At 36.6% G+C, this 18,708-nt stretch overlaps 1 protein-coding gene across 3 annotated transcripts in view; it reads right to left on the bottom strand.

Moving 5' to 3' along the window:
- Positions 1–1,589: 1,589 nt before the first annotated feature.
- The window catches only part of LOC106076309 (uncharacterized), an 80,954-nt gene continuing 63,835 nt past the window's right edge, over positions 1,590–18,708 (bottom strand). For all 3 annotated transcript variants that reach the window (XM_056009010.1, XM_056009011.1, XM_056009012.1), the window contains 2 exons: positions 12,383–12,514; positions 1,590–7,463 (listed from right to left, as the gene is read on the bottom strand). In XM_056009010.1, coding sequence (XP_055864985.1) covers positions 5,892–7,463; positions 12,383–12,505 — 1,695 coding nt within the window. In that variant the 5' untranslated portion in view covers positions 12,506–12,514 and the 3' untranslated portion in view covers positions 1,590–5,891. The remainder of the gene's footprint in view (positions 7,464–12,382; positions 12,515–18,708) is intronic.

Raw genomic sequence — 18,708 nt, 5'->3', positions numbered from 1 at the left:
ATCACATAAACTCTGTCTGGAAAGGGGAGGGGCGGTAGAGTGAAAATGATTAATCCTCGCTCCTCTTTATAATTTCTGCTAATGATTGCATTTGGCATTAACGAATAGGGGTGGGGCGACTCGATATAAGAATTTAATTTATAGCATGTATAAAATATATTAATGACTGATTTTTTTTTATTTTGTAATTTTATAACTATAATACAAAAAGAAAAAGTATTGGTTTGTCCGATGGGCGAAAGGCAATTGCATATATCGCCCTTCCCACCTGGTGCAACCCATTTTTATTTTATGTTTACTAATGATAAAATTTGAGATTAAAGTGTGATGCGACATAATATACAAAGGGTTTACATATTAATAAGTTTACATTATTTAGATTTTCGACTAATTTTCTTCACATAATATGATTTCTCCACAAAAATAGGGCCGCCCCCCCCCCCAGCACACATAGGGCTAGAGTTGGGAGGGCAATACATGCAATCGCCCCCCCCCTTACCCCACCGAATCGGCCAAAATACCGGAAGGGGAGCGACATAAAATAAAATTTATATATTAATTCAAATAATTTTGTTCACAAACTATGATTTCTCCATAAACGTAGAACCGCCTCCCCCACTCAAAGGGTTTAGTGGGAAGGGCAATAGAGGTATTCAGACCCCACCCCCCAATCGGCCAACATGGGAACGACATAATATAAAGATTGGTTAAAATACCATTAAGAAGTTTTAATCATATAGATATTTAATTTATTCTGTTAGCAAGCTGTGATTTCTACCAATAAATTAGACCGCCCCCCCACTCGAAAGTTTAGGGGAGGTCGGGATTGATGCCATTGCCCCCTCCTGACCCCACCATATCGGCCAACATACTAGAGGGGGGGGGCGAAATAATCTAAAAATAGGTTGAAATATAAATAATTAGTATATATTATTAACATAAGTAATAAATTCGTATACAATTAGTGAGAATTCTATACTAAAATTCCCCCCCCCCTTGGATCCGCCAATGGGCACAAGCGTACGGGGCGTCAGAACACAAAAATACACACATTCGATAATTCGAAGATCTAAATTAAGAAGTTTGTTTAATTTGACCAACCTTTGAATAGTCTGACAACAGACTGAGAAAACAATTTGTAGTTGGACCCAAAACGTATAATCCCCAGGAGTTCATGAGATCTTGATGACCGAAATGGGCTAAGGAATGCAACCAACCTTTCCCACCCCCTGAGGAAAGTAAAAAGTACGGCAAACTCGAAACCGAAACATTTGACCTTAGTTTGGGTGTCTCTGAATAAAGTTTCCCCCTTTGGACCTTGCAGTTGATGTATCTAGGATGTCATGTATGTGAATCTCGAAATTAAAAATCCCAGTCTTCCCCAGGATTCGGACCTGGAAAACTCTCCACCCCCCAGGTTCGGAAGCCAAACGTATTACCACTCAGCCACCGCGCCTCTCTATAGAGTCTATTACACATTATTGGCTTGTTGTCAAAAAATCTCATTTGGGTAACTACCTATTTTATGTATTTTTAGTTCTCAAATTTTGCTCATTTTTTATAATGCCAGAATGAGAGAAGAGAACAAATTGAAGCTTAATAAAAATCTTTAATAATTAGATTTATATAATGCATTGACAAGTGATGTATAATTATAAATAAAGATTATATCACAAGTTCTACATAGAAACATATACATCATATCAAGACCTCGATATACGATCACAAGACGATAACAAAAAGTTCAGTGTAAAAAAAAAAATTAAAAAAAAAAAATGTTTGAAAACAACCTGGTTTATTTACAATGAGGTACAACTCTGCAGTCAGAGCACAGCCTTCAAAAATACAGCGTGTTGTTATGTTCCCTGCGAAATGTCTGAACTAGCCACAAATTGGGGTGCCTAAGGGGGTGCGAGAGCATCCTCATTGCACTGTGCGGAATTGTAAAAAAGTTCCCACAACCTTGTAACAATACAGGCGCCGTTCCTCAAGGGTCCGTGTCCTGCACGGTTAGCCTGGTATAGAAAAGGAAAATGACGGGGGTCACGGTGTACGCAGCCTCTGGCCGCGAGCCTGACCCCCCGCGACAGAACAGTTTACATTGTTCTCATTCAGGTCGGTTAGAGGGAGCTCTTGTTTACTTTTGCTGGCCTCGAGGTCCAAGAGCCGAAGGCTCAACTCTACCAGACAGTTTCAAGAAGAAGAAGAACTTGTCACAAATGTTTTTTTATAGAAAATCTAATCTTCGGCTTGGAAAACATTTGTTACGAAATATGAATTGAATATAAAGAGGATTGGTAAACACATAGTCTTGGATTTGTTTGACTTTCGCCAAAAGGAAGAGCTTTTCATTTCATAGTTACGTATACATATCTTACAGCATGAAGGGACAAAAAAAAAATGGTCAGTGGGAAACAAAATGACCAGATATTAAATTGTCTTAAGGTTTGTATTACAAGTACAATTATAATTGGATTGAAGAGAGTAACATATTATTGTGGCAACTCATATAAGACTTAACATTATATCTTGAATAGCTGAAGGAAATGATTATTTGGATACTGTTTCATCATTCTATCAATTGTTTACCATTAAACTTGAAGCTTATTAATACAAAGATACATGTATACATAGCACACACAAAAACCCAACAACAACAATATCACATTTAGAAAAAGAATACATTATAGTTCTAAATGAAATAGATTTGTTATATATATTTTAACACTATTACAGAGTTTGTGCTTAACACAAAACTTTGAGACGGCCTACGAAAGGTCCACCTATCTGTTTGGTAAGCAATGTAGGTAAAAAGACTGGTTTCAATATTTCCAGCCCACATATCAGAAGCTATCCTGTCTTCTCCGTAACGAGAGTGTTGTTGTATTTTTTGTTAGTATTTTGTTAATATTCATAAGTATTCAATGAACTAATTGTCATGGACAAAGAGTGACCTGCTATAACGATGTGATTGAATGGTCATCTAATTGATGGTTGACCTACGGATTGTTGAATTAACAGTCTCTTCATTATTCCCTAAACATCTCTATTTAATAAAATACAAATTAGGTAAACCCATTTTTACAGTATTTTATTAAAACCAAACTCTACACTACACTTTTCTTTTCGTTGGAAAATTAAAAAGAGATAAAACCATTACTTTCTGATGCAAGGAACATGATCACTAATCGAATCATTCATCAATCCCTTACAATGGATAAGCATCGGACTACATACAGACCACATACAGACCATACACAGACCACATGCAGACCGTCTTCACATACAGAGACAGACTGACTTACAATCTTTATCCAGGAGCAAATTAAGTTAGAACGTCATTGTTTGCTTTGCAGATTGTACATAATTTAGTTTTTAATCTGAACTTGCGTATAACAATTTGTTTCCCTTTTTTTTTCGCTCAATAACCTCCCTTGCCGTCAACATTATTGCTACTGTAAGTTCTCTTCGCTCCAGGACTTCGGCTACTGACATGGGCGCCCATGGCTACTGAGGTGTAACTAGAGACGGCGCTGGGTCTGTGTGTTCGGGTACGCTATTCTGCCTCAACGTGGCACCCGGGTGGAAACGATTACTTGAGGAAGTAATTAGGGTAAATGAAGAGCAATTCAAAACTCCTGTGGGAGTGTCCAATGATTGTGAGAGCTTTCCCATTGCACGGTGCGGAGTTGAAAGAGAGCTTCCACGTCCCTGTCGTTAATCCATGCGCCGTTCCCCAAGGGACCGTTACACTAATGGCGAGTCCTGCACGTTTAGCTTGGTACAACATAGGAAAATGGAGGGGGTTCCCTGTGTACTCGACCTTCGGCCATGCATTCTAGTCCATGCACCAGGAGTGCCGGATATATCGGAAATAGCAATGTTTTATATAGATATTGACTTGGATTTCTTCCAGACAGAACGGTTTGTTCAAGCAGGCTTACACGCCTAGAGTTCGAAGAGCCTTCGGCTCAACTGTTTTGACAATCAAACGGTCTGTGTGTTGAAGCATTGACAGAACTGACAGTCCAGACGTTAACATTTAAAAACATAAGCTTTTCCAAGGCTAGAGCAAATGTAAGGACTGGGACATTAGGTTAAAGTTGAAACATTTTCTGTGCTGTATTTGTGCAACAATAAAGTAGATTTTAAGTACAATCTTACTTCGCGGATAATGTTAGCGTGTATTTTACTTCGCGGATATTCTACGTTTTCAAATGAGTCATTAAATGATTAATTAATTGGAGGGAGACAGAAAATGAAAGTACCAGGAAAAGAAGCTCAATGCCTTGTTAAGACTTTGGCTTTCTCTCTTTCTATCTCTCTTTTTGTCTCTCTCTCTCTCTCTCTCTCTCTCTGTCTTATTCTAATATTTTAACAAACCATCTTTTTCTTTATTTATGTAACACGTCTATCCCTATCTCTCTGTATCTCAAGCTCTCTCTGTATCTCTCGTGCTAACTCTCTCTGTATCTTTCTCTCTGTCTGTCACTGTCTGTCTCTCTCTGTATATCTCTCTTTGTCTCTCTATTATTCTAATTTTTTTTAGAAACCATCTTTTTCTATATTTATGTAACCCGTCTTTCTCGCTATCTCTTTCTCTCCCTCTCTCTTTCTTTTCTCTCTCTCTTTCTCTTTCTCTCTTAAAATTGATTTTTAGTGTCATTACATTATAGAGATTTCATCTCTGTGGTTTTCTCACTGGTAGTGAAAATGAGTTTTTATTTTTTAAAAGTATGAATTATTTGACTTGAATAAGTGACAGGTTTCCACAATATAAGATCCGTCTCGATAGGAGACAACGTGAACTATTATATGTCGAAATCAATTCCTGTAAGATGATCACATAGACACGAGATAAATCATGCAATATTTAAGGCAGCAGTTTTTCACGAAGCTAGTGAGTTTTTTGTTTGTTTTGCGATTCATAAATCAAGACATGCGCTCTATTCACAAGGAAACAAGGAAATCACTTTTGAATCACTCATCAGTAAGTACCAGATTTAGAATTGATGAACATTTAACAAGGACCAGCTGTACAGCTCAACCAGTGAATCCATTGAGAACTGATCAATAATCTCTAAAGTCCATTACAGAACAAGCTCAACATTTAGTAGTTCTTGTATTCTCAGCAAGTGGCTCTTCTTTATAACTTGACACAAGTTAATCAAAGTACTCTAGTATCAGGCGCCATAATTTTACAATAATAATTTAGTACAGAAATTATTTTAAATATGAGACCATTTTATTTCAATATAGACCTGTATATGAACCATGTTTTTACGGTAGAAAATCTATAAATGTATGTTCATTTGGTGCCTATATATGATTTCAAATTGGCCATTTCATGTGATTCAATACTAGGTTAATCAAAGTGTCTTTATCAACACAACTGGTTAGTATGTAGGACTAGTTTGTATTTCCGCAGTTGTATATTAGTCTAAAGCCTGAGATACAAGACTAAATGTTAAAAAGAGACACATATTGTTATGGAAGCTAATATGTAATGAGAGACTTCAATGGGAAGAAAATTTGATTTCTTGATCTTTGAATAAATGTTTATAAATGATCTACTATAAATATCTTGTACACAATTGGCAACTACGTAATCTTCATGGTCATGGTTTCATATGGACTTGTGTTTTCAAATATGTTTTATCTCCATTGTTCTTCCCTGACCAAACAAGTCAATATAACTTAACCAGTGCTCTTGAATCTCTGTGTTCTGCTGATTGGTGACAGACTCACAATGCATCATCTCTTACTGACAAATAGTAGTAGATGTTTTAGTTAAGTCACCATCATATCATTCTCGCGTATGTTATATTGAGAAAAGTCTCAATGTAATCCAATGGGCATTGTAAAGGTGTTCATAAAAAGAATGGCTCTCTTTAAAGCGCTAGCACTGTCAAGTGAGCTCTCTTGGGCGTTCCGCTAGCGTCTTTGCACGTGAGCATTTTGCGCATGTATTCTTTGAAAATATGATTCATGAAAGCGTAGATGAAAGGGTTGGCCACGTTGTAGATGAAGTACGTGTAGAAGACGACAAGGTTGAAGCTGACAAGGCGCTGGGCCATCAGCATGGCGGGAACGAAGGCAATCACGAAGACGATGGTCACGGTGAAGAGCATCAAGGCGGTCTTGGCGTTGGCAGAGCGGTTCTCCTCCCAGAGCTTCTCAGTCTCGAAGCTGTGCTGGGACTTTCTCCGCTTGGTCTTTCCTTTGTAACGCTTCATTGAGTCCCGGTTCTTGTGCCAGTGGTACTTCTGCTCCGGAAGGTGGCTGTGCCTGCGCCCGCCCTGTCCCCTATCCCCTGAAAGAGAGTCATTATTGTTATTGCTGCCGCTCTGTGTGTAAAAGTTGTTGAGGATCGGCGTGTTGTCGTCATGGTCAGTGGGGGTGACTGCCGTAGCGATGGGAATGGGGCTAAAAGAGATCTTATTTTTAGGAGCAGTTTCCACCAGAAGATTGTGACCGTGTTTTTCAAAATCGGAATTTGGTTCCGGGAGAAGATCAGCGTTCTGACAGGATGACGTGGTTTTCAGAACGATGGAGCTGGACCCGATCTCGTAGCCGGATATTGAGGTAGGCACTGAACCTACAATGGAAGAAGTGGATATGTTGGACTTTTTACAGTTTGTCTTCTTTTTGTCCCCCTCTCCGGAAACGAGTCGTGTATTTTCGTACGTCCCGTCCCTACTAACGTAAGAGCACATGAGAAGTTTCTGGCGAAGCTTCTTGGAGCGTCTGAGGCACATGAACCTGTAAATAATCATATACAGTATCACCACAGTGATCAAGCACACAGGCCAGACTGCGATGTGGATAGGCCGATAGGCCTCGAGTAATGCTGTTCCTACTATCACGGCGGACGGGTCGCACGTCCCCACGTCGACCACCTCAAACACCATCGGGAATGAGCCGTTGAAGGTGGCGTTGTGTTCGGAGATGGCGTTGATGATTCTCTCCCTCTCCGTGTAGTAGTTTTCCACGCTCGTGCCCTTTCCGTCGTCGCTTCGGCTCTTGACGACATTCAGCTTGTCCAGATTGGCCCTGGACTGCGCCGTAAAGTTCGTACCAAGCAAAGAATCGATTCTCTCAGTATCGATCCTCTCCACGTAGTGATAAACACTGTAAAAGAGGGATGTGATTACTCCAAGAGTGCAGGCCAGGAAGGAGAGAAACATTATAATGACCTTCACCCTCCTCACTGTCATGATTCTCTTTAATGGGTGGCAGATGCAGAAGTAGCGGTCAAAGGCGATGGCCACCATGATGAAAGCTGAGAGAGGCACCTTGGAGGTGATGAAGAAGTGGTAGAGCTTGCAGAAGAAGTCATACTTGATCTTAAAGTCTGTGTACTCCACCACCATGGTGAAAGGTATGATGACCATACACGTGAACAGATCAATGACTGCCATTGTGATGATAAATATCTGTGCAGTACTTTTATCACGAATCCTCTGAAAAGAGAAGTAGAACAAAATGTGTATAAAATGTCAAAACGTTTGGAAAAGAAAACCAGGAAACATATTTTTTTTTAAATTAGAAAACAAGCTTATCTTAGAGGAAGAACTCCGCCCTTACAACTATATCTATCTGTAATGTATAACTTATTACAATTTTTCAATAGCAGACAAAATCATTAATTATCAATAAAAAAATTAAAGCGAAATATCAGTTACAAAATTCATTTCGGTGGAAGGGATTGACCCAGCGCAACAACAGTCACGAAACTCTATGAGCGAAGCCAATAGAAGATTCTGAGCGTTAAAACGCCTCTCCGCCCCAGACCCCTCTAGAAGAGCTCAAAGCGCTCACAAGACCCCTAATTGAGAAGGGCGGGGGTCTACTCTCTTTCCACTAACTAAAGGAAGAGCCTAGTCTAGGGTACACACAAAACTTCCTAAAGAATGACGGGTCAGAATATAATTAAGATTAATTATGTGTATGTACACACACACACACATACACAAACACACATGTACACACAAAAAAACTTCCTAAAGAATGACGGGTCAGAATATAATTAAGATTAATTATGTGTGTGTACACACACACACACACATACACACACACATACACAAACACACATGTACACACACAAAAACTTCCTAAAGAATGACGTGTCAGAATGTAATGAAAATTAATTACGTAAATCACACATACGACAAAATATATTTGGGGGAGGGCGAAAGAAAGACCCCCTCCACGAAAACTTATTTAGCTACTCCCATGCCTCCATACATTTTCCCCTCAGCCACCGTGCCTCCTTTTAAACAAGTAACTAAAAATACTTTGAAGGCCCAAAACTTCAAAAACAAATTTCACACACATATGTACACACACGAATATGTCTAAACACTCTCAATGACGCACGTAACAACACGCACACACCCATTTGTGTCTATTGTTATTGTCTCTCTAGATAACCAGTATTACCCACTGGCTACGCCTGTGGATTCTGTCTGTCTGTATCTATATTCACTTTCATCAGTACGTAAGTGAGGATTTCAAACATTTGTTGTAATTGATATTACTGCTTTCAATCAGCTGACGACTTTGTCGCACAAAATTATCTTTGATATTTTAGCGTCAAATATTTGCGTCGGAAAATAGTGTTCTCCAAAGTAAGTTATTTTTAGTCGACTAAGTGAGTATCTAGTGTGTCAAGGTCAAATTGATGTAGTCGACATCACTGAAAGAGAAAAAATCGTACTCTTCTGAAACGAAGTTAATTATTTCTATATCTTGAACATACTCAGTATATATTTAGACCGAAATCTATAAACATATTTACAGTAGCTCTATGTCACTATGGAACCTTTCCTAGTGCAACTATATATCATGCATGAAAGGTAACTTGTTTTGTGATGACAAAAGATTGAACGGGTATATTGTATGGTACTTCTCAATCTCCTCAGAGAGAAATAAATAAATAGACTAAATATTAAAACGCTTTGACTATTTTCATAGTTGCCTACCTGAAGTCTCTATTCTTTCACCCTTTGATATGCCCCCCCCCCTACCAATCAAACAAGACAAAAAAGGAAACTTCCCTTGGACAAAGTCGCCCTATCTTCTAATCGTTTCCGCTTAATCCTTTATTAATTCTAGTTTTGATGACATAAATGTATCTTATATTTAAATGCAAGAAGAAATGATTGTGTTACTTAAACTAAGAGTAGAAGTTATTTCTATTCGGACACGGCTAGGTTACCAAGACGTTTAAATGTGTTACAGTTCTTTCTATTGCTGGACATCTGACACTGATCTAAATCTCAGACTTCTTGAACTAAACATTAGATTTTAATGTAAATGTCAGACCACTTAAATAAGCATTAGATTTAGAACTTTGAACTAAATCTTAGAATTCTTGAACTAAACATTAGATTTAGATTAAAGCTAAGAATAACAGAATTTTAAAAATATTTCTAGAAGGTTTAAAAAACAAAACAAAAAAAAAACTAAAAATGTTGACATAAAAAAACAAACAACTTTTTGTTTGTTGCTATTGATTTGAATTCTTGAGATGAAACCATTCAGAACAAACTGCAACTAAAAAAGTAGAGACTGCTCTCAGGTTGACATAAGCAAAACTACAGCCGTGGTATGAGAGGGTCTGTTGGTTCAGGACATCGTGCAACTCAATGGGCGGAGCCTTGAGACAGGAAGCACGAGTAGATGGCGTGAAGTCTGAATAGCAGACGACAAAATAACATACATCTAGTTCAGTTTTTATTTTATGTCACGCCGCGTAATGCACTTTTGAATCTTTTTTTTTTACATTTCTGTCACCCTGGTTAGATCTAGTGACATCAACATTTGGTTGTAATCCTAGCTAGATCTATTGACATCAACATATGGTTGTAATCCTAGCTAGATCTTTTGACATCAACATATGGTTGTAATCCTAGCTAGATCTATTGACATCAACATATGGTTGTAATCCTGGTTAGATCTATTGACATCAACATATGGTTGTAATCCTGGTTAGATTTAGTGACATCAACATATGGTTGTAATCCTGGTTAGATTTAGTGACATCAACATATGGTTGTAATCCTGGTTAGATTTAGTGACATCAACATATGGTTGTAATCCTGGTTAGATTTAGTGACATCAACATATGGTTGTAATCCTGGTTCGATCTAGTGACATCAACATATGGTTGTAATCCTGGTTAGATCTATTGACATCAACATATGGTTGTAATCCTGGTTAGATTTAGTGACATCAACATATGGTTGTAATCCTGGTTAGATTTAGTGACATCAACATATGGTTGTAATCCTGGTTAGATTTAGTGACATCAACATATGGTTGTAATCCTGGTTAGATTTAGTGACATCAACATATGGTTGTAATCCTGGTTAGATTTAGTGACATCAACATATGGTTGTAATCCTGGTTAGATTTAGTGACATCAACATATGGTTGTAATCCTGGTTAGATTTAGAGGCAGACAGCGAAAGTGATGAGAGACAACATAAAACAATGGACGGACCTGCCATTGAAAGAAATTATATCAAATGCAAAGTAAAGAGAGGAATGGAGAAAGATGGTCAACAGAGCTTGTGTGCTGCCCCAACGGTTCGACAAAGGGATAGGTGAAAGTGAAGATGATAACAGCTAGGTACTTGAAAATGGCAGATCTACTCGAAGTATTATACATGTTTATGACAGTATAGCTTCCCATAGCAGTCCATGCATACGTAACAGACGTACAGTGTTGGTGTGGATGTGACATGCACGTTCAAAAACAAGGTTATAAAGACAGTTGGTGTGGAAACTCCAAATAGGCCCCTGAAGTGGTCCACTCAGGCAGGTAAAAAGGCAGGTTTCAATATTTTCAGAAACAATATCAGAATGAAATTCTATCAAAAGGAAATGACAGAGAAGAATGGAGAAAGAGGAATGACAGATCGCGTGTGGTGCCCCAACGATCCAGCAGACCAAGGGATAGGTGAAAGTGAAGGTGAAGTTAGATGAGAACCTGGCCTAACTAATAATATATAATGATTTTCTAATTGATATAATTGTTCTGTAAAAGTTCAATCTCTTATTCAAAGTCTAAAGAAAAAAAAAAATTTCGTTAAAAAAAATCTTCCCTTCCTTAAATAAGTGTTCCATGTACAGTATTTTACGCGATAATATGAAAAACTACTTATTAATTTTTGTTTTAAATTATGTTCCATGTTATATGTATACTAAATAGTTTTTTTCTGTTTAAAAATATTTAAGTAAACATTTTTTTTAATAAATGTAGTAGTTAGTATGTCAGAACTTACTTAACTTAGCAATACAAGTGTAAAAAAAGCCGTTTGCATAAATGTGTTTAAAATATGGTAATTAGTTCTCTTCCCTACAAAAGTGCCTCCCGTGTTTCTTACTATTAATAGTGAATAGTTGTGAAAATGGTGTATTTTTTATGAAAAAAAACTGCTTGCATAGTTGATTTTAAAAATGATAGTTTTTGCTTTCAAAAAAGAAAAAAGTGGCGTTGCATCAGAACTTTGATTGATCTAAAATATAATGATGCTGGATTTTCAATATCTTTTCTAGTTTACGAGATCTAAACGGGACGGTCGGACGGATAGATAGACTACACAAAACTAATAGCGTCTATTTCCCTTTCGAGGGCCGCTAAAACAATCGAAATCCATTTTTACGAATTAAATAAACTAATTTAAGAAATGAAAGCTGTTTAAAATCAATGTAGAAGTACACAAAAAGTTATATTTATCTCATAGTTGTATTTTGTCAAATGTTGTTTTGCATATTTCGTATGTTCCTTCAGAGTTGAAGATAGTTTACATCCTAATCCAAACCTCCCGCAGGACGACGGGGAATGGGAGCGGGCAGGGTTTGAACCAGAGACCATCGATAAATTCGAACGACTGTCAAGCGCGAAAACCGCACGGCCAGGCAGCCATCCTAATTAATATCTGCTCATTATCATTGTAAAGTATTATCATTCTATGATGTTATCATTCTATGGTGTTATTATTTTTAATGATGTTATCATTTTATGGTGTTATCATTCTATGGTGTTATCATTTTATGATATTATCATTCTATAGCATTCTATGATGTTATCATTCTATATCATTCTATGATGTTATCATTTTATGGTGTTATCATTCTTTAGTGTTATCATTCTATGGTGTTATCATTCTTTGGTGTTATCATTCTATGGTGTTATCATTCTATGGTGTTGACACGTTTCCCATTTTAATGAGCCGTTCCTATTCCTTTATACACAACACATGCAATTTATTCTTCTAAATATAGCATCTAAGTCATTGTAAGCGTATTGTATCAGTTAACACCGCCTACACATCACAACATGTCTGGTAAGGTGGAAGGCAAGAGGTCTCACCTGAAAGACGAAGATGACCATGCCGTTGCCCACTGAGCCCACTACAGAGAACAGGGACAGCATGATGATGAGAATAATCTTTTCCGTCATGCTTGACTTCTCATCTTCCACTTTGTTGTTCATGGTGATCACCTAGGCAACAGAAGAAATACACAACGTGAACCAAGCGAAGAGAAATGTGAAAATAATTTTAGACTTTGTATGCGTTAAGTAAAGTTCCCTTTGAAACATTTCGATTTCATGGGACAGATAAAGTTTCCAGTCACTCAGGGATGTGCTGACGATTCATAAGTTTAAACTCGCTGTCTTTACCTACATTGGAACACAAGACATTACAAAAACAGAAGCCGAGAGATTCACCACTGGGCCACGGGTCTCCTGTTTATAGAAATCTCATAGTGATTGTTTTTTCGCGCTTTAAATCAAACTTAAAATACAAAGTAATTAATGTAACACAGTAGTGACAGTTGTTTTTTTAAATCATCTTTATGACTCAATTGAAAGTGTGTAAGTGACAAGACCAGAAAAGATTTTAATTCAAATAAAACTGATTTGAAGATTTTTTAAAATTTTAACATTATTCTATTTAAAGTTTTCTAATTGTTTTTTAAGTTTCAATTGTAGTTTTTTTAAAAAAGTTTTCTAACATTGTGATTTAAAAGCAACTGTGAATTTAAATGTAGGCTAATATAAAACAAGGAAAAACATAAAAAAATACTTTTAATATAATATAATAATTTTATCAATTAGTTTGGATCAGTTGTGTAATTATATATGCCCATGACTAGACATAATAAATCTGTTGGATTAGAAATATTTATATCTATTGTTTTGTTTAGCTTTTAGCGTTTTCAATGCACTATAATTCTATCACTTGTCTGGGCCAGTTGTAAAAGGGGGATATCCAAGGGGCTATCTTAGTGAATGTTTACATGATCGTTTTTTTAAATGCATACAAAAATATTCACTTAGGGCTCAAGAGTTCTCAAGGGGACTAGTTCAACTTATACCAACACATCTGTCAAGTACGATTTCTTTTCCTTGTTCAAGAAACCACACAAAATAATTAATTACAAATAGTTAATTAACTAATTGTTGAACTTTTTTTTTATTGATTCTTGTGTTGTAAGGTAAAAGAAATAATTTAGCCAAATGTCAGCTTAATCCGAGATTGGGTGTCGGAGAAATAACGTGTACAGACTTTTTACCAGACAGACACATAGACAGAGTGAATTGATATAAGCTAATTTAAGAGTTATACTACACTATAAATGACAAGACGAGAGAAATCTCTAGACATTGAATGTTACACGACGCAGCAGATCATGAAATTCAAATAAATTGACTCAATTACAACTAGAAGTTAAAATTGATTTATATCTTCTCCAATTTGGATCTTTCTGTAAATGGGACAACCTGTAACGTCTATTACTCAATGTCTAACCGAGACCACACATCTGTTCAGTGTGCCTGACGATGTCCACAATAATGACGTGAAGACCCAAGCTCGGATAAAAACATAGAGTGAACAAGAAATACTTTCGTTTATACCGGTTTCTACAATATGCATTTGTTAGTTGTGGACATAAAAAAATATAAGGACATAAGTTGTAACTACAGTTACAGAATAGCTGTTAGACATATTGCAAACAATAAAATCAATTATTTAAAATTGCTGTGCTTTGCTTAGTCGCATCTTCCGATCGAATCTCAGGAGGTTAGTCTAGTTGTCGGAAGATTTTCTTTCAGAATTGCCAGTAATTTTTTATTTTTTTTAATTGGACTCAATGAAGCAATCAGACGTTCCTTATCTGATGCCAACGGAACTCATTAGATAGAGAAATAAACGATTGTCTAATTAAATTGAATAATATAAACGACTATACTATTGACAATAAAACAACTTATATACAATTATTATAAGCTTTTTAAAGAAATAAAAATATAACCAGTCCTAGTACATACCGTAATACATAGACATACAAATATATAATTATAATTTTTGAAAAAACATTTTGTTTAGAAAAAATCAAAAAGCAGTTATTTTGAGCGGGTATTCCCGATTCCGACTTGCATGTTTTTTGTTTTGTTTTCTTTCTTATCTTCATTATTCAAGAGTGATACAATATCTGCACATCAAGATTGACGTTTATGTGTGTAGGTGTGTATTTGTCTTTTCAATTAGATTGGGTCATTTCCATCCTGATCATCTCCTTGTCGCTGAGCTACCTCTCTTCACGTGATGACAATGTGATACATTTGTGAATGCACAGAACAATGAGCTGGCTTGTACAGTGATACATATACTTTGTTTTATTTGTATTTCGATAAGGAACATTAAATAGAAAGCAAATGAAATGTTACATAAAAAGGATTTGGCATTGTCGCCATGGATACGATCTCAGGCACACACACACACAGTTTTGTGATTAGAAACGTTTATATTTCAACGTCTTGCAATTATTTGTTGACATCGGAAAAACACTTTTTTTTTTAACTTTGAATTTAGAAATGTGTGTGTGTGTTGTTGTTGTTTTAAAAATGGAATTCTTTCCTCTCTTTATCTCCATTCTATTTTGTTTCCTTTGTGTCTTATTTCATCCTTTCTCTCTCTTTCTCTCTATCTCTTTTGTCTTTCTGTCACCCTCTTTCTCTTCTCTCTCTCTTTCTTCTATTTCGCTCTGTCTCTCTCTCTCTCTATCGCTTCCTCTTATTTGTACTTTATACATTCAGCTTCTTGTTGAAAGATTCTCAGAGACTCATTGATCAACTTGAAGAGCCCCTAAAAACGTGTAATCTTTCAGTCCGAGGATTAGGGCCACTGTCCAGTCTAAGGTCAACATGTCTTAACTCAAGAATTCTCTCGAGGTCATCTTTTGTACTCTCGACATGTTTCCTTACAATTTTTCTTTTCTCTCCTCACGGCCATGTTTTGAATGTTAGCACCAAGTTAGAAACATAATGTAAAATACAAACACACAGCAAACTGCGTTGGGAGGTTAGCAAGAAGTCTGGTGCCAAGCTAGAAACATAATGTAAAATACAAACACACAGCAAACTGCGTTGGGAGGTTAGCAAGAAGTCTGGTGCCAAGCTAGAAACATAATGTAAAATACAAACACACAGCAAACTGCGTTGGGAGGTTAGCAAGAAGTCTGGTGCCAAGCTAGAAACATAATGTAAAATATAAACACACAGCAAACTGCGTTGGGAGGTTAGCAAGAAGTCTGGTGCCAAGTTAGAAACATAATGTAAAATATAAACACACAGCAAACTGCGTTGGGAGGTTAGCAAGAAGTCTGGTGCCAAGCTAGAAACATAATGTAAAATATAAACACACAGCAAACTGCGTTGGGAGGTTAGCAAGAAGTCTGGTGCCAAGCTAGAAACATAATGTAAAATATAAACACACAGCAAACTGCGTTGGGAGGTTAGCAAGAAGTCTGGTGCCAGGGCCATCGTCATATATTTCACATGTCTAGCATGACTCTATTTATTATTGAATGCCATGCTATGCTTTATTTGTTTGAATAAAAGCACGCCAAATGCAAACAGAATAATGTTAGAAAAGACAAAGATAACAAAATAGATGTTTGGCTCTTATTTAATTATCACATCGGGCACACATATGAAAGTTACATTTATTATTGTCTAGAATTGTTTAGATTTATATTAAAATATCTTCACCTGGAGATTCAGTTAGTTTCATACGACACTTCATATGGTGACTCTGTATGAAGAATTCTTGGCAAATTTTTTTTTCTGATGATCAGAGGCAGATTTAAAATAAATAATCTTCTCGAAGTAAACTTTTCAACCTTTTGCCTAGTTCAGAACTACACGTTTTTTTTATGATTCACAACAAAAAAAGAAATTTTCTAACTGGTATGTGAAGCTGAGAGGCCCCGCTTGGAAAAGGCTTGGCTACCTAACCTAGAGTTCGAATCCCAGCTCGAGCAGAGTTATGTTTCCTGAGACACATTACCCCAGAGATTCCCTCCCCTCCCCACTGGTCCATAAAAGAGAGATGACCACAGGCACTGAGCATACTATACAGATGACCTATATAAAAGCAATTCAAAGCAATTTCTACAATTTTGAAGTCCGGTCCAGTCTAGTAATTCCTCTGTGTTGCGTTGCCTCCCCTTGCGTGTCACGTGAGATGGTTGTGTCAAGGATACATGCCTCATCTACAGTGGAACTTTGAATCAGCAAGTTCTCTACATGTCCACTTTTCTCAGTCTTCACGCATATCAGAAAAAGTATTATTATTTTTTAAAAAATCGAATATATGTTAATTTGACGTACAAAGCCAATAAATAGCCTACATTAAAAACAGTTTCTGCTGTCAGGTGACAAGGCTTTATTCCAATGAGACTCAGTTTCTGATTCCCCCCCCCCCCCCATTTTTCAAATTGAGTCTCCTTAAAACAAAACAATGTTTTGCGGTGGGAGGGGAGGGTAGCGACGAGTGTAGGCATGTACACAAACACAATTGTTGTCAGAAATTAAGAAACTAATTGTAATGTCTCAGACAAAAGATCGCCTAATTCTCCGGTAGAGTTTATTACCAACGTTGTCCACCAGATACACCTAGTATATAATTTAATACTGAAAGTTATAGTGGTTAGTGTGTTGGCTTGAGGAGGTCTTAGGCCTCGAGTTTGAATAGGTAAGTTATTCATTTTTTTTACTAAAATTTATTTCAAAAGCAATCACGGTAACAGTCACACAATACCCTATAACCTCTTTTTTTTTCCTACTGGTCTAGACATAGGTTAGGATCATAGCGTATTGAGAAAGCTAAAAGCATGAAATTGCGCTAAATAAAAACAAGTGATAAAATATTTCTTGTCGCACATTTTTTTAAAATTGTTAGTCGTGTGTCTAGATCTATTACAAATTGAATCACGTGACTGATCCAAACTTATTGTTACAATTACACTTCATAGAAGCTTTGGTTTCTGAAAATGTATGTTTTTTTTTGTTCTTAATTGCTGTCTCTAATTAAATAGAAACAAGTCGATACAGAGTACTGTGCTGACTCTTTCAAAGTTCCTATCAAGATAGATGAGGTTTAAGCTATAACATAATGATCTTTATCTCCGAGGAAGCTATAAAAAGAAAGAAACCGAAAAAAAAAAACAACAACAGAAAATTTCTCGAGATTGTGAAAAAAAAAGGATTGGATGAGAAAGGGTTTATTAAAAAGACGGAATGTGAGACAACGTCTCGTCTAGGAAACGAAAATGGACGAATAAAAAAAGAAAACAGGGAAAAAAAAAGTAAATGAGGGAAAGAGGACAAAAACAGTGAGAGAGGAACGGAGAAGTGAAAATGTGTGTGTGTGTGACTGTGTGTTGGGGGCACTGGCGGAGCCAGGGAGGGCGTTAGGGGCGATCGCCCCCCCCCACTCGGCCGACCTCACCCCCTAAGGGGGAGCGTACGAATTTTAGTACAGAATTCACTCAATTTGTATACGAATTTATTACTTATATTAATAATATATACTAATTATTTATATTTTAACCTATTTTTAGATGATTTCGCACCCTCCTCTCAAGTATCTGCGCAAAGTGTAGTTCTTAAAATTAGATCTAGATCTAAATCCTTTTCTCAATTCAACATAGTAAACATGGCCTAGATTTATAAGATATTATACTTTCATAGAGTCGATCAAATCTTTTTTCTTTTGAGGGATTTAAGTTTGTTTTAGGGATACAATACATACACTACGGTCTAAGTTAGTACCCAAAGAACATTCCTGCCAAGTTTTATCAAGATTGGTCAAACGGTTTTGATTTCTACTCGTCACATACATACATACATACATACATATGCCTTACTTTCTACTTTATATAATATATATATATATATATATATATATATACAATATATATATATATATATATATATATATATATATATGCTATACGCACGTTTATGCATAGTGTTAGGGTTTACTGGGCGTAAGGTTAGGGTTTGTTAAAAAATCGGGAAGAATGTCAGGAAACACTAAAAAAGAAGTGCATGTAGAGAGCCAAGCGTCACTTCCATGACAAGAAATACTCAACGACTACATATTTACATTCCAATTTATTCTCGCTCTCTTTCTTTCTCACTCTTCGTCTCCGTCTCTCTCTCACACTCTCTGTCTCTCTTATTATTTGTCTCGTTCTCTGCCTCTCTCTCTCTCTCTCTCTGTCTCTCTCTCTCTGTCTTTTTCTCTGTCTTTCAGTCTCTCTGCTGACGCCATTGAAATGAAATCTTCAATGAAAGTCTGAGCAGAGTCAATCACATCGCTCACTCCATATTACACAACTCCC

The sequence above is a fragment of the Biomphalaria glabrata genome, chromosome 13 (genome assembly GCF_947242115.1).
Source record: "Biomphalaria glabrata chromosome 13, xgBioGlab47.1, whole genome shotgun sequence".
Taxonomy (NCBI): Eukaryota; Metazoa; Mollusca; class Gastropoda; family Planorbidae; genus Biomphalaria; species Biomphalaria glabrata.
Note: the sequence above shows the minus strand (reverse complement) of the source record. Positions and strands in the feature narration are given on the sequence as shown.